We start from the raw sequence: 16,851 nt of genomic DNA, 5'->3' as shown, positions 1-16,851 counted from the left end.
CTTTATACTAACCCTACAGTAATCCCATATTCTACAGTAATCCCATATTCCCTATCACCTAGGGGCAATTTACAACGGCCAATTTACCTATCACCTGCAAGTCTTTTGGATGTGGGAGGAAACCGGAGCACCCGGCGAAAACCCACGCAGACACAGGGAGAACTTACAAACTCTGCACAGGCAGTACCCAGAATTGAACCCGGGTCCCTGGAGCTGTGAGGCTGCGGTGCTAACCACTGCGCCACTGTGCTGAAGGGCCTGTTTCAGTGCTGTATCTCTAAATAAAATAAATAAATGCAGAGAAATTAGGCTAACAGGGAGAACATTGTGATTATGGGACAGGAAGGGACAGAGAGTTTAACAAAAATTGTACGTCGGCAAATAAGGTCATTGCAGGGAACAGAGGTAAAAAAATGAAATTAAAGTTCCTTTATCTGAATGCACTAAGCATCTGTAATAAGATAGATGAACAAGTGACACGAATAGAGGCAAATGATCCAGAACTAATTGCCATTACCAAGACATGGTTACACAGAGATCAAAGTTGGGAAATGAATATTCCAGGGTACACAATATTTGGAGAGACAGACAGAATGGCAAAGGAGGAGGGGTAGCCCTGATAGTAAAGGATGACATAAGGACATTAATGGGTGAAAATTAGGAATAGCAGGATTCAGAAAACACTGGTGGGAGTAGTTTACTGGCCCCCTAACAGTAGTTATATGATTGGACAGAACATTAAATGGGAAATTATTGGAGTGTGTAAAAAAGGTAATGTATTAGTTGTAGGAGATCTTAATCTGCATATAGACTGGGACAATCAATTTGGCAACAGTGGTCCAGGAGATGAGTTTGTAGAATGTTTTCATGACAATTTCTTGGTGCAATACGTTGTAGAACCAACTAGGGATAAAGTTATCTTAGATCTTTTATTGTGTAATGCAGCCGGGGTAATAAGCAATGTTATTGTAAAAGATCCACTGGGAAAAAATGATCATAATACCACTAAATTTCATGTTAAGTTTTAAAGTCTCACATTTCAATCACAAACAAGAATCTTAAACTTAAACAAAGCCATTTACGAAGGTATGAGGGGAGAACTGGCTAAGGTTAATTGGGTAAATAGACTGGAAGGTATGGCGATAAATAAAGAGTGGGAAACATTTAAAGAAACAATTCAGAGGGTTCAACAAAAGTACATTTCGTTCAAAACAAAATCTCATCAAGAAAGGCCCATCCGTGACTCACTCAGGAAGTTAAGGAGAGTATTAGACTAAAAGAAGCGGCTTACAATGTTGCAAAAACTAGTAGCAAGTCTGACGATTGGGAGTGTTTTAGAAACCAGCAAAGGGCCACCAAAAAGTTAATAAAAAGGAAAAAAAATAGATACGAGAGTAAACTAGCCAGCAATATAAAAACAGATTGTAAGAGCTTTTATAAGTTCATAAAAAGAGAGTAGCTAAAGTAGACATTGGTCCCTTAGAGGCAGAGACAGGAGAAATCATCATGGAGAATGAGGAAATGGGAGAGGCAGTTCAGTCATCACAGCAGAAGACACAAGTTCCATACCAGAAATAGGCAGTAAGCTAGGGGCTAAAAAGAGTGAGGAAATTGTTATCAGCCGAGAAAAAGTATTGGAGAAACTTGAGGGACTAAAATCTGACAAGTCCCCAGGACCAGATGGCCTGCACCCTACGGTTCTAAAGAGATAGCTGCAGAGATAATGAATGTACTGGCTATGATTTTCCAGAATTCCTTAGAGTCAGGAATGGCCCCATCAGACTGGAAGTTGGCAAATGTTACACCATTTTTCAAGAAAGGAGGTAGAGAGAAAACAGTCATTGGGAAGATGCTGGAAACTATTATTGAAGAAGTCTTAACATTGCACTTGGAAAAGCATAGAATGATTAGAACAAGTCAGCATGGTTTTACTAAAGGGAGATCCTGTTTGACAAATTTATTAGAGTTTTTTGAGGATGTAACTAGTAGGGTAGATAAAGGGAAACCAGTAAGATGTCATCTACCTGGATTTCCAAAAAGGCATTCGATAAGGTGCCACATAAAAGATTAATAGCTCATGGTGTTAGGGATAATATATTAGCATAGCTAGAAGATTGGTTAATGTACAGGAAGCAGAGAGTGGGCATAAATGGGGCATTTTCAAGTTGGCAGGCAGTGAATAGTGCGGTGCTGCAAGGATCAGTGCTGGGTCCTCAGCTATTTACACCCTATATTAATGACTTGGATGAACAGCCAGAGAGTAATGTATCTCAGTTTGCTGATGATACAAAGCTCAGTGGAAAGGTAAGCTGTGGGGAGGACATAGAGAGGCTGCAGAGATATAGACAGGTTAAGTGATTGGGCAACAAGATGGCAAATGGAGTATAATGTAGGGAAGTGTGAAGTTGTTCACTATGGTTGTAAAAATAGAAAAGCAGAATATTTTTTAAAAGGTGGGAAACTGGTAAGTGTTTTATGTTCAGAAAGACTTGGGGGTACTTGTACAAGGAACGCACAAAGTTAACATGCAGATGCAGCAGGCAAATGGCATGTTGGTCTTTATTTCAAGGGGATTGGAGTACAGGAATAAAGAAATAAAAACAAAGTGCTGGAAATACTCAGCAGGCCTGGCAGCATTTATGCAGAAAGAAGCAGAGTTAACGTTTCAGGTCTGTGACTTCTGATGAAAGATCACAGACCTGAAACATTAACTCTGCTTCTCTTTCCACAGATGCTGCCAGACCTGCTGAGTATTTCCAGCACTTTCTGTTTTTGTTTCAGATTTCTAGCATCCACAGTATTTTCCTTTATGACAGGAATAAAGAGTCTTACTAAGTTTGTACAGGGCTTTGGTGAGATCGCACCTGGAATACTGTGTGCCGTTTTGGTCTCCACATTTAAGAAAGGATATACTTGCACTGGAGGCGGTGCAGCAAAGATTTACTAAATTGGCCCCTGGGATGAGGGGGTTGTCCTATGATGAGAGGCTGAGTAAATTGGGCCTAAGTTCTCTGGAGTTTGGAAGAATGAGAGGTGATCTAATTGAGACATACAAGACTCTGAAAGCGCTTGATAGGTAGAGGCTGAGAGATTGTTTCCGCTGGTCGGGGAATCTAGAACCCGGGGGCACAGTCCCAGGATAAGAGGCCAACCATTCAGGACTGAGATGAGGAGAAATTACTACACTTAAAGGGTTGTGAATCTTTGGGATTCTCTACCTCAGAGGGTTGTGGATGCTCTATCGTTGAATACATTTAAGGCTGGGATGAATAGATATTTGGTCTCGCACAGAATCAAGGGATATGGGGTGTGGACAGGAAAGTGGAATTGAAGCCCAAGATGAGGCAGGTTCATATTGAATGACAGAGCAGGCTTGATGGGCCAAATGGTCTATTTATTGTGCTCTTGTGTTCTTCTATTATCACATACAGCATCAAAATGATAGGGCATTTCCTCAATTCATTTGGTAAGGAGCAGCATCCAGCAAATGATAAATAACCAGCAGTAACAATGGAGTCGCCAAAGGAGAGTTTCCTCTTTACACCCACTCACTCAGGTGGCTGCTGGTAATGCAGGAGTTTAGGGTCTGGTTTAGGTCATATACTGTTTTGTTTGTCTCTGATTGGCAGTATTTGGAAAAATAAAATTGCATTCAATTCTCAGTTATCAATTAAAGGGGGGTTGGGTTAATATATGATTGTGTTTTAAATCATGTGTGTAATAATTGGACTTAACGATGTATATTTTGAGGTAGATTTGCTCAATCAAAAATATAAACACCAGAAGCATTGTGGGATTCTTTCACACTCATTAAAGAACTTGTTGAATACCCCAACACTGATGCATTTTCTCAATATTGTTTCAAAAATTGCCAATTACCTTAAGCTTAGGCCCTAAACAACAGTACAATGAAATTCACCAAACTGAATATCTGTAAAGAGAAACATCTCTTATTTAGATAACACCACTTTGCCCAATGGTGCATATTAAGGAAGGCTTTTATCAGCCTTTTGACAGGATACTAAAACAAGCCATCAACTTGGAGTGAGATTACTAATTTAGTTTTGAAGTAGGAGACATGTTTTGCTTTAGTCCCCTGCTTACCAAGAACTACACATATGACCAACAGACCAATGAGACTTTCACTCATTTGCTCTCATCCATTTGAAACCAGGTCCCAGAGGTTAGCGAACACTATGACTTAAAAAGTGATGACTTCTGAAAGGTGAAGAAACATTCCAGATCGTCCATGAGGGACAGAGTTTGTGGAGGAATGCAGCCTCCCTCTTCCGAAGTTGGGCAATCAGTGAACAAGTAAACCATAGTTTAAATTGACGCAGACAGGTGAGGAGGTTGTTCTACAATGGAATTCCTTTAACCAATAACTAACAAGCAAAGCTGACACATATAATAGCCCAGTGGAAAATACACTGTTTGGTTTGGTAATAAGCTATACCGACTGGAAGATCTCAGGTCAGTCTGTGCTGAATTAGCACAATGTGTCATCTTGGGGCTGCAGTTGGCATGCTACAAGTGAACTCTGCTCTAGGACTGGAAAATACAAGTGTGGATGAGGAGTAAAGACAAGATTGGACTCATCCATAATGCCTGCACAATTCAATAATCTGCCAATACTAACTGACTAGTTTCACACAGAAAGAACTGCCAATTAGTAGGATGGGCGGTACCCATGGAACCTTTGCAAGATTCATTAGACGGATGGGGGATAATTGGGAAAACAGAAAAGCCATTCAAAACAGAGAATTGATTTTGACACCGAGCCCAAAATGGCTGTAAGCACTTACCCAGTGTCCCTCGAGTGTGGCCTGTACCTCCTCTCCCAGCAGTATCTTTCCTGTGATCTGGTTCACAGTATCACTGCCTCCCAGGAAAGGCTGCCAGTAAACAGGAGATAATTACAATTGGAATTGTAAAATTCAGTAAAGCATGCATCACTGAATCAGAATGAACTAAAGATTCCTGATGTGGCAGGTGTGATTTAGTACAATTTCAGGGAATGTTTGCTAAGTACTTGGGCAGCTGTCAAACTCTGTTTACAAGAGCCCTGGATATAGAGGATAGATTTGTGTAAATATCACGTGGGCATTAATCGGATGGAGCAGATTGCCAGTTGTTATATATCCCACTGGATTCTCATTCCATTGCATCAATGGGTTCTACAACAAACAGGTAATCTACCAGATTACCACTCAGGCGGTGAAGACAAAAGTCTATCCCATTGCATGTATAGTTCTCCTTACAGTCACACACATTTCAGTTTATAAATATCTCAATGTAACTGTACAGGATACATTAATGTGATATAGCAGACAGCTGCCAAACTGGAGCACTGGGCAAGGTCTCCCTCTTACCTTCAGTTTGAACTCGAGCTCTGCCTTGTAGTGGGTTTTCTCACACTCAATGGTTATCTTCCCTCCCATCTCCAGTGTTAGTGTTCCATACAAAAGCCCTGGGGCATAAAGGGTAAATATTGGTACTTGGATGGTGGCAATATTAACATAACTTTTTTTCTTACGGTGAATGATATTTAACCATGTGGACTGGCTTTAGTGGAAAGCAGAGATGACCTCACTGTATGGTCCTTGTTCAGCCTAAGCTTTGCAGAGGGAGTGCAATAAAGAGGGCTTCAGATCATGCAGTACATAACTAAAAATAAAGGAATGCAGTCACTGTAAGATAAGTGTCTGCTTACAAAAACGTAAAAATGTTGGAGCCTTTCTCAAGGCTCAAAAATGGTCAGTTAATTTTTTTAGCCTTTGCAAAGGCTGTTTGGCATTGGAAAGAAATGGTGGGTATGGTTGAATGAATGAACAATACAACAGAAGCAGGACAAGGGGCACAACATCAGAGTTGTAAGTGAGAAATTCAAGATGTACATCAACAATAATTTGCATTTCTACAGTACCCTTTTCTTACAAAAAGACACTTTGGAGTACTTTACAGAGTAGGGACAATGACTGAGGAATATAAATGGAAGCATCTGGAGCTATGAATACACAGTTGAAGAGAAAGGTCTTACGGAGGTATCTGAGGGCAGGGATGGAGGTAGCAAGATAGAGAAAATGAGGAAGGAAGCTCCAGATGGTGGGGGCAAGGTGGCTAAAGAAGTATCGACTACTGATGGAGCAGAGTGTGTAGGGAACAAAATAGACTGAGAAAGTTTTGTTTCATCCATGTCTTCATGTTGGACAGGCAGTTGGAAAGAATGACAATAGCTGTGGCATAAGAACATAAGAAATAGGAGCAGGAGTAGGCCATTCAGCCCCTCAAGCCTGCCCCGCCATTCAGTAAGATCATGGTTGATCTGTCCCAGTCCTCAACTTCTCTTTAGGGCCTGCTCTGCCTAACCCTCGACTCCCCGAGATTTCAAAAATCTATCTACCTCCTCCTTAAATACATTTAGTGATCTCGCCTCCACAACTCTCTGAGGCAGAAAATTCCAGAGATTCACCACCCTCTGAGAGAAGAAATTCCTTTGCATCTCAGTTTTAAATGTGTGCCCCCTTATTCAGTAACTATGTCCCCTAGTTCGAGATTCCCCCACTAGTGGAAACATCTTCTCAACATCTACCCTGTCGAGCCCCCTTAAAATCTTATATGTTTCTATAAGATCACCTCTCATTCTTCTAAACTCCAATGAATAAAGGCCTAACCTGTTTAGCCGCTCTTGATAAGACAGTCCCTTCATCCCGGGAATCAGCCTAGTGAACCTTTTCTGAACTGCCTCCAATGCTAGTATATTCTTCTTTAAATACAGGGACCAAAACTGTACGCAGTACTCCAGGTGTGGCCTCACCAACTCCCTGTACAGTTGTAACAGTACTTCCCTATTTTTAAACTCTAAACCCCTAGCAATAAATTCCATTTGCCTTCCTAATTACTTGCTGCACCTGCATGCTAACCTTTTGTGTTTCATGCACAAGAACACCCAAATCCCTCAGTACTGCAATATTTTGTAGTCTTTCTCCATCTAAATAATAATCTGCCTTTATATTTTTCCAACCAAGGTGGATTACCTCACACTTTCCCACATTGAACACCATCTGCCAAATTTTTGCCCACTCACTTAACCTATCTATATCCCTATGCAGATTCTTTGTGTCCTCATGACTACATGCCTTCCCACCTATTTTTGTAGCATCAGCCAATTTGCATACACTACACTCTGTCCCTTCCTCGAAGTCATTAATATAGATAGTAAATAGCTGAGGCCCTAGGGCCGATCCTTGTAGCACCCCACTAGTTACGGCTTTCCAACCTGAAAAAGACCCATTGATTTGACCCTCTGCCTTCTGTGTGTTAACCAATCCTCAATCCATGCCAACACATTACCTCCAATACCCTGAGCTCCTATTTTGTGCAATAACTTTTTATGTGGCGCCTTCTGAAAATCCAAATACACAACATCTACTGGTTCCCCTTTATCCACTCTGCTTGTTATATCTTCAAATTTGTCAAACATGATTTCCCGGTCATAAAACCATGTTAACTCTGTTTGATTGCATTATGTTTTTCTAAATGTCCTGCTATTTCTTCCTTAATAATGAACTCTAGCATTTTCCCCATGACTGATGTTAAGCTAACTGGTCTATAGTTTTGTGCTTTCTGCCTCCCTCCTTTCTTGAATAGGGGTGTCACATTAGCAGTTTTCCAATCCACTGTTACCCTACCAGAATCCAATGAGTTTTGGTATATTATGAGCGATGCCTCCACTATCTCTGCAGCTACTTCTTTTAAAACCCTTGGGTGCAAGCCGTCAGGTCCTGGCGACTTGTCTGCCTTTAGTCCCATCAGTTTGTCCAGCACCTTTTCCCTTGTGATAGAGATTGTTACAAGTTCCTCCTTCCCATTTACACCTTGTTCATTTATTATTATTGGGATGTTTATAGTGTCCTCCACCATGAAGACTGTTGCAAAATATTGGTTTAAATTATCTGCCATTTCCCTGTTCCCTGTTATTAATTCCCCAGTCTCATCCTCTAAGGGTCTCACACTTACTTTAGCTACTCTCTTCTTTTTAATATACCCGTAGAAGCTCTTACTGTTCGTTTTTATATTTCTTGCCAATTTATTCTCATAATCAATTTTCTCCCTCTTTATTAGTTTTTTAGTTATCCGCTGCTGGTTTCTAAAAACTTCCCAATCCTCTGGCCTAACACACGTTTTCGCCACATTATATGCCTTTGCTTTTGATCTGATACTCTTAACTTCCTTTGTTATCCACGGGTGGTTCATTGTTCTCTTCAAGTTCTTCCTTCTGACTGAAATAAATGTTTGCTGAGTGTTATGAAATATCTGCTTAAAAGTCTGCCACTGCTCATCTACTGACTTCTCCTGTAGTCTATCTTCCCAGCCCACTTTAGACAACTCTTCCTTCATACCTCTGTAATTGCCCTTGTTTAAGTTGAAGACACTGGTTTGAGACCTGAGTTGCTCACCCTCCCTGCATCAGGAAGTATTTCTTTCCACAGGTGATCGACAGCTGCAACAAGTTGCCAGCAAGAGTAGTTGAACCCAGACCATTGCCCAGAACATTCTAGAAACAGCTAGAGGCTGTAATGGGAGGATGGTAGGGTTGGTATTCCAGAAGGATGAGCTCGAATGAACTGAAGAGCCTCCCCAAACCTATTTTGTGAGCTGCATTCCAGTTCTGTACTGGTATGAAACCACAAATCATAGAGGCACAAAACAAACAGCAGCCGGAGCTATACCTTTACAGTGTGCGTATGGCATGCTGATGATGTAATCCTCGCATCTGTTGAGGAACCGCAGTCGTGCTTTCCCATCCAATATAGCAGACATTGAGTTACCTGCAGGAGAGAAATAAAAAGATTCTCAGAGAATGGAGCAGCTTACACCTCTTTGCTCTAAGCAGAATTTATAGTGCAGTGAAAAAGTGAGCAATCTAACAGGACCTGTGGCACCAGTATGTCAGTTGTGGAGTCCATGCAATCTGAGATCCTCTTTGCCATTATTTGTCTGAGCTTCTAGATTTTGTTAAAAACATTAACCTCAATCAGGATGGTAGTGGTAGGGAATGGAACACTTTCCATTTCAATTACAGCAAGGGTTGGAGGCAGATTAAAGCTTCCTCCATACTGAAAAATAAAACTTGCATTCATATACTGCCTTTAATGAACTCAGGACATCCCAATGTGCTTTACAGCCGATGAAGTATAACTAAGTGACCCAATGTGTTTCAGCCCCAAGCTCACAACAGCATCCCTGAAAGCGTTTTTTCTTGTTGTGAGTTTGCTAATTGATACTGAGATAGGGCGGTTAGTGCTCATGGCCCATACTCAATTGGGACTGCTCAAACACATTTCACATAAGGTGTATTTCCACAATCCCCACCAGGAGGGAACCATTCTCATTGGATGAGGGATTGGAGAATTGGAGCTATAGTCGTGGTGTACCTATCTCTGATCGTGCTCCCTTTGCACCTGGTTTTCATGCTAGCAGTGTAGAATTATCCCTGCAATACCCTTACAGCCAGAAGAGGAAGTAAATTTTCACCTATCAGCTGGGATACAGATTTGTGTCGAAGTTCATTGTTTATAAGGTCTTGGTAAAACATACAGTAGTTGAGACTATCCTGTTACTCACACTCAAGAAGACCATCTGATACCATAAACCATTTCCATTGCAATCAAAATCTCCCCATTTCTCTGACTGTCACACACTTTCTTTCCCCCCACTCTCCCTCTCCCCCATCAACCTCCACCCACCACCCTCCCCACAAGATGCTATAAACTAGAACAATACTTATTAGAAGATCCTGATTGCTATTAAATATCTTACCATAAAACTTGGAGCGGGCCAGGATAGAGCCGCTGATACAGAAATTGTCCTTCCTATTACTTATGTAAAAGGCAGACACTGGGGGATGATGGGATACCTGCGAAGGAGCAGAAAGGACAGTTAATCTGAATTTTGTGTTCATTTGGAAAACATTCCTTAACGGAAGGGACTGCTATATGACTGCCTCTAATCCAACACCCGCCCCTAAAACGAAACTTGTGTAACACCCTGATCTCACATCTCTCCCTGACACTGGTGCAGGCATCTCTGTTCCTCACTAAGAATTTCATTGATATCCCTGTCTACCTCCACCCACCATCCCAAGACTTTTCTCCCCATCACCAATGCTCACCTGACACAATTTCAGACATTTTTACTCCTTGGAATCTATATGGTACTTTTCTTTATCTCCAACGCCTATCCAACATTCCCATTGTACAGATTCAATCGTAACAAGTGCCTGGCATCCCTTTTAGATAGACCCACTCTAACTTTTACAAAAGCAAATACTGCAGATGCTAGAAATCTGAAATTAAAACTGAAAATGCTGGAAATACCCAGCAGGCCAGGTGATATGTGTGAAGAGAGAAACAGAGCTAACATTTCAAGTCAATGATCTTTATTTCCACCCTAACAGTTGTCCTGATATTCCTCTCAGAGAAGGCATTGTAGTGATTCAAAATATTTGACAATTGCCCTCCAAAGGTTGATTATTGCATTATGCAAGTCAGAATATCTACAGTAGGATCCAAAGCCAGGCTGGGCACAGACACCATTGGTATTTTACTCTACACAGCATTCCACGGAGAGGGATGTAGCATACATCAATTTAATGTGAGGGTTACCTGTTCTGCAATGTAGAAGGTGCAGCTGTTGGTTTTGGGGTGGTACCAGTAGCAGCGAAAAGTCTCTCCCAGGATAGGATTATATGGTTTTTTCAAACCCTGCAGGAAACAAAGGGCGTGAGGAAGAAAGAAAATGTGACCATCCATCATCCCTGCCTGTCAATATGGCTGTCAATCTAGTTTCAGTTAATTTCAAAGTCAGCTTTGGAGGGTGAGGATTTGGCTCCATGTAACCCTGGAGTTTGAATCTGAAGGCCATATTATGCAAATCAGAATGTAGCTGGCTCCTGCACATGGCCATGTGCATGGTTGAAAGGCATCAGTAAACCAGAATAAAACAGCTTGAAAAGGCACCAGCCAGCTACTCTAATTTCCTAAATTTGCATTGTTCTAAGGTATGTTAGTCTATGTACAGTTCAATGGAAATGGCCTTTTTCAATGGCAGATTGTTTAAAACTCTCAATGTATTCAATTGAACTAGGACTGCAGCAATGAATAGTGGGTGTGTGTGCAGTAACAGGGTGTAAAGTAATAAATTTCAGGACTGGTGTAGTCATTCGTTACTAGACCTGGCTCAATCATTGTTCAGCATTACTGTGATTACCTCTCCCTTTTCTCACCCGCTGCTCTTGACCTTCCTTTAGTTCCCATTCTAAATCTGTCATCAGTAGTTTCTCATCCCTTTCTGCCTGTGTCTTCTCCAAGCTCATATCTTCTAACGTAAGCACTTTCTACTCCCTTGACCCCCTCCCTTCCCACTGAATACCTGATCACTCAACGACCCCTCCTAACCCCAAGCATGCCAAAATCAGAAATGGTTCTCTTTGTTCAGGCACCATCCCCGTCCATTTTAAAATCCTCACCATCACCTCTTCCGCAAAAGTTTATCCTCGATCCTTCTGTCCTCTCCAAAAACTGCAACTCCCTTTCCTCTTTGATATCATTATCCAGCTCAGTGCCCTTCTTTACCAACATTTTGCTTTGAATCGACAGTCCAGTTTCCTTTTTCTCACAGCACCAGTACTATTCTGGCAATGAGAAATTGCATCCTGTGTGACTGTGATCACAGTGCATTATTCCTTCCCGTCTCACAGTGTTTATCACGGTTGACCATATCATTGCTATGTGTCTCATCTCCATTTCCTTGGGACTGCCCTCACCCTACACCGTCACCTCCAGAAACCCCAAGCATCTATCCTTGTCCCTCCTCTTCAGTGACATCACCCACATGTATGGGCGCAGCTTCTAAAATGTATGGTGATGACACCCAGTTCTACTTTCCTGCCACTTTATCCTACTATTTACATCTATCCTGCCAGATTGCCTGTGTGTATCAAATTATGCAGGAGTTGAAATATCCTCTAACTGAACACCAGGAAGAACAAAGCCATCGTTTTCAGCCCCTTCCATAAAATCTGGTCCCTTGGCACTGACTCAAATCCCTTCCCAATCATTTGCTCAGGCTGAACTAGACCATGGAAAACCTGGCTAAGCTTCAAATCTCTCATTCTATCAACCAAATAATGTACTTTTTCTGAAACATTGGTGCCTTCCACTTCAACCCCACAGCTGCAGAAATTCTTAACTGTGCTTTTATCACCACTAGGCTCATTTTCTCCAATGTCCTCCTTTCCCATCTTCCACAAACTCCAACATCAAACACTCAGCCACCCATATTCTGTCATTTACTAAGCCCTGCTTGCCCATCACTCCCATTTCCAGGTTTTGCACGGTTAATGCAAAATTAAATGTGGTGAGAAATTTTGGAAGGCCGATGGACAGACGTCCCAACCAGCTGTCATAATGGGGGCTGCAAACTACAAAACAAATTTCCAGTGCAACTATCTCTGGGCACAGTACCATCACTCCAGTTGCCTACCCAATGGCACCTTATCCTAGTACCCACCACACATGCCCTTAGCCTCTTTCTCCTGGCATCTCCCCCACCACACTTGACACTGCCTTACCTTTGGTTTCTTGTAAAACCCAGAGAGGTACCATCGCAGCACCTGTTTCATGCGACTGTATGCATTTTCTTCCAGGGCAGCTCTAGAGGAAAAATAGAGAGGAGATATCAGAAGCAAGTAACTGCAGACAGGATTCTACATATTCACTCAAACGCTGCCAGACCCAGGTATCTTCTCTGAGCTGAAAAGTTCAAATAAGCTTCAGCATTTTAAGCTATCCATTGTGAACCTTGGACAACCAGGTTTTCATGTGTTCTGGCCATTTTAAGAAGGTCGGCTGCACTTGCAACCTATATTTTCTCAATATTTGGCACAGTGAAGTTAAAGGATCCAAGGAATTTGTTGCTAGACTAACTTTTGGTCAATTTCAAAAGGAATGGCAGGATTGGGGAATGAACGCTTTATAGTTTTGATATTCAGTGTCAGGATTAAGCCCTGCCAGATTAGGTGTTGCGCATAGATGCAGGTTTCAAGGCATTTTAGAGCTAAGAAACAATAGAGGTACCATTACATTGCTGGGGTTATTCTATAGGCCAACAACTAGTGGGAAGGATATGGAGGAATGTATTTACAAGGAAATTACAGAGAGGTGCAAGAATTATACAGTAGTTATAATGAGGGGCTTTTAATTATCCTACTATAGACTGGAATAGTAATAGTGTAAAAGAAAGAGAGGGGAAAGAGTTTCTAGATAGTGTTTAGTGAATTTTCTACGTCAGTATGTTTCCAGTCTATTGAGGAAGGAGCCATTGCTGAATCTGGTTCTGGGGAAATGAGGTGGGTCAAGTGAATCAAATGGCAGTAGGGGAACATTCAGGGGACAGTGACCATAGCATCAGAAGGTACAGGTTAGCTACAGTAAAGGAAGGAGCAATCCAGAGTAAAGATAATTAATTGGGGGAGGGCCAACTTCAATGGAGTGAAAATGAATCTGGCCCAAGTAAATTGGAATCAAGGATTAGAAGGCAAATTTGTAACAGATCAATGAGCTGCTTTTAAAGAACAGATACCACAGGTACAGTCAAATTACATTCCCACAAGGGAGAGAGGTAGGGCAAACAGATCCGGAACTCCCTGGATGACGAAAGAGATAGAGAGTAAGATGAAGCAGAAAAAGGTTGCGTATGACAGATGTCAGGTGAATAATACAATTGAGAACCATGCAAGCTGAATATAGGAGGTTCAGAGGGGGAGTGAAAAAACAAATAAGAGAAGCAAAGAGAGAGTATGAGAAGAGACTCGCGGCTAACATAAAAGGGAATCTAAAAGTCTTCTATAGGCACATAAATAGTAAAAGGGTGGTAAAAGGAGGAGTGGGGCCGATTATGGACTTAAAGGGGATTTACGCATGAAGGTTTGTCTCCCTATTTACCAAGAAAGAAGATGCTGCCCAAGTCATGGTGAAAGAGGAGGTAATCGAGACACTGGATGGGCTAAAATTTGATAAAGAGGAGGTATTATATAGGCTGGCTATACATAAAGTTGATAAGTCACCAGGACCAGATGAGATGCATCCAAGGATACTTGGGAGGTAAGGGTGGAAATTGTGGAGGTACTGGCCATAATCTCCTTAGATATAGGGTTGCCGCCGGAGGACTGGAGAATTACAAATGTTACACTCTTGTTCAAAAAAGGGTGTAAGGAAAAGCCCAGCAACTCCAGTCAGTTGAACCTCGGTGGTGGGAAAGCTTTTAGAACCGACAATTCTGGACAAAATTAATAAGTCACTTGGACAAATGTGGATTAATTAAGGGCAAATCGTATTTAACTAACTTGCTTAAATTTTTTGACGAGGTAACAGAGAGGGTTGATGAGGGTAATGCATTTGATGTGGGTAATGCATTTGATCTGGTGTACTAAAGGCATTTGATAAAGTGCCACATAACAGGCTTGTCAGCAAAGTTAGAGCCTATGGAATAAACAGGACAGTAGCAGCATAGATATGAAATTGGTTGAGTAACAGGAAATAGAGTTGTGAATGGTTGTTTTTCAGACTAGAGAAAGGTATACAGCGGGGTCCCCCAGGGGTCGGTGTTGGGACCTTTGCTTTTCTTGATATATATTAATGACCTAGACTTGGGTGTAGAGGGCACAATTTCAAAATTTACGGATGACACAAAACTTGGAATATTGTGAACTGTGCAGAAGATATTGCTAGACTTCAAGAGGACATAGATAGGCTGGTGGAATAGGCAGACAAGTGGCAGATGAAATTTAATGCAGAAAAGTGTGAAATGTTTCATTTTGGTAGGAAGAATAAGGAGAAGCAATATAAATTAAAGGGTACAATTCTTAAAGAGGTACAGGAGCAGAGGGACCTGGGGGTATATGTGCACAAATCATTGAAGGTTGCAGGGCAGGTTAAGAAAGCAGTTAATAAAACATATGCATTCCTGGGCTTTATAAATAGGGCAGAGAGTACAAAAACAAGGAATTTATGATTAACTTGTATAAAATACTGGTTCAGCTTCAACTGGAGTATTGTGCCCAATTCTGGGCACCACACTTTTGGAAGGATGTTAAGGCATTAGAGAGGATGCAGAAAAGATTCACGAGAATGGTTCCAGGGATGAAGAACTTCAGTTACATGGATAGGTTGGAGAAGCTGGTTCTGTTCAGTCTGTTCTCCTTGGAGAAGAGAAGATTGAGAGAATATTTAATAGAGGTGTTCAAAATGATGAGGGGTCTGGACAGGGAGAAACTGTTCCCATTGGCCAAAGGATCCACAATCAGAGGTCACCAATTGAAGGTGATTGGCAAAAGAAGCAACGGTGACATGAGGAAAAACTTTTTTTTAATGCAGTGAGTAATTAGGAATGCACTGCCTGAGAGTGTGGTGGAGGCAGATTCAATTGAGGCCTTCAAAAGCGAATTGGATAATTATCTGAAGTGAAATAATTTTCAGGGCTACGGGGAAAAAGCAGGGGAGTTGGACTAGGCGAGTTCCTCTTGAAGAAAGCCAGCACAGTCACAAGGGGCCAAATGGCCGCCTTCTATGCAGTAACTATTCTGTAATTCTATGATTCCTTCAAGAATTTCTTTAAACTATGATAAAATGATTCCAGTATGACATAATATGGGAGGCTGCTCACATCCATAGGCTGCAAGTGACTGCTGAGTGCAGCATCTCTTGAAAGACTTGACAATCCAGGTAACGGATTGGGGGCAGCTTGTGTAGAGCAGAAAAAGGTAACTTACTGAGAAAGTAGGTCAGAGTGGTAGTAGTAGTCAGACAATTTGTCCAGAAATGAGCGAGGCTCCAAGATAAAGGTTGGTAATACGACTCGGGATAAGTCCATTCCAGGTCGGAGCTGCTTCAACACTGTCCACATCAGACTCCTGTTTTCTTCAGTTACCGTTTCAGTCTGAGTGGTTTCACCAATCTACAGACCGACAAAAAAAAGATCATGTTGCAGGCAGTAACATATGGGCTTTCTCTTCAGAACCAATGAGGGAAACTTCCCCATTGTCTCAGATTCAGAAAGACCACTGCAATACGTTTAATTTTCCTAGGTTTATTTGGAAGTCATGGTTCTTGCATCCAACCCCTGCAGAAACATGTTCAATAGGACAGGATCAGGCACAGCTGTGGTGCCTTTGCAGTTGAATAACCTGTTGACAACCAATGTCTAGATTAACAATTAAGAATACCAGCTTGGGTAACATACCAAAGGGGACTCAGCATCCATGAAGCTGTACTCAGTAAGAATTAGCTTCAAGAAAGGAGGAATTTTTTTAAAATATAAGTTAGGCAAAATGATTAAATTCAAAGAACACATCAAACACAACATACAATATTCAAGCAGCTTTCCCAATACAATGCACAGTCCAAACTCACCCAAAGGGGAGTCTGATCTCCAGTGATTGTCACTTTGGGAATCACATGCTCAGAAGTTTTCCCAAGGCCAATAGAGTCACTCGGAAAACAGCCTCTTAAATCTCATTACTATATGATACAGAGATTGTCTCTACAGCTCTTACTTCTCCAAAGTCCTCTGAATTTTCTGCCACATACGTCGTCTCTGATAAGTCCTTCCTGCTCATTTCCCCATGGATTTCAGATAGCTCTGTGTCACTCTCCTCACTCCTGCTGCTCTTGTCATTTGTGTCATTCTCCAGGTCCTCATGGTGAGGATCATTCTCTCGGTCTGATTTGTTGGAGTACACATCAGCGTCTTTGTATTGAATGTGGTTTACAAACTCAGCAACATTTAGAC

At 41.6% G+C, this 16,851-nt stretch overlaps 1 protein-coding gene across 8 annotated transcripts in view; it reads right to left on the bottom strand.

The window, feature by feature from the left end:
* The window catches only part of LOC137376993 (oxysterol-binding protein-related protein 8-like), a 209,723-nt gene that overhangs the window by 23,858 nt on the left and 169,014 nt on the right, over positions 1 to 16,851 (bottom strand). For 7 of the 8 annotated variants that reach the window (XM_068046065.1, XM_068046064.1, XM_068046066.1 and 4 more), the window contains 8 exons: positions 16,616 to 16,850; positions 15,833 to 16,017; positions 12,635 to 12,716; positions 10,668 to 10,766; positions 9,823 to 9,919; positions 8,733 to 8,831; positions 5,373 to 5,470; positions 4,806 to 4,895 (listed from right to left, as the gene is read on the bottom strand). In XM_068046065.1, coding sequence (XP_067902166.1) covers positions 4,806 to 4,895; positions 5,373 to 5,470; positions 8,733 to 8,831; positions 9,823 to 9,919; positions 10,668 to 10,766; positions 12,635 to 12,716; positions 15,833 to 16,017; positions 16,616 to 16,850 — 985 coding nt within the window. The remainder of the gene's footprint in view (positions 1 to 4,805; positions 4,896 to 5,372; positions 5,471 to 8,732; positions 8,832 to 9,822; positions 9,920 to 10,667; positions 10,767 to 12,634; positions 12,717 to 15,832; positions 16,018 to 16,615; position 16,851) is intronic. The other variant, XM_068046070.1, reaches the window with a different exon arrangement.

This window comes from Heterodontus francisci, chromosome 14 (assembly GCF_036365525.1).
Source record: "Heterodontus francisci isolate sHetFra1 chromosome 14, sHetFra1.hap1, whole genome shotgun sequence".
NCBI lineage: Eukaryota > Metazoa > Chordata > Chondrichthyes > Heterodontiformes > Heterodontidae > Heterodontus > Heterodontus francisci.
The sequence above is the reverse complement of the archived record's forward strand: the minus strand, read 5'-3'. Positions and strand labels throughout refer to the sequence as shown.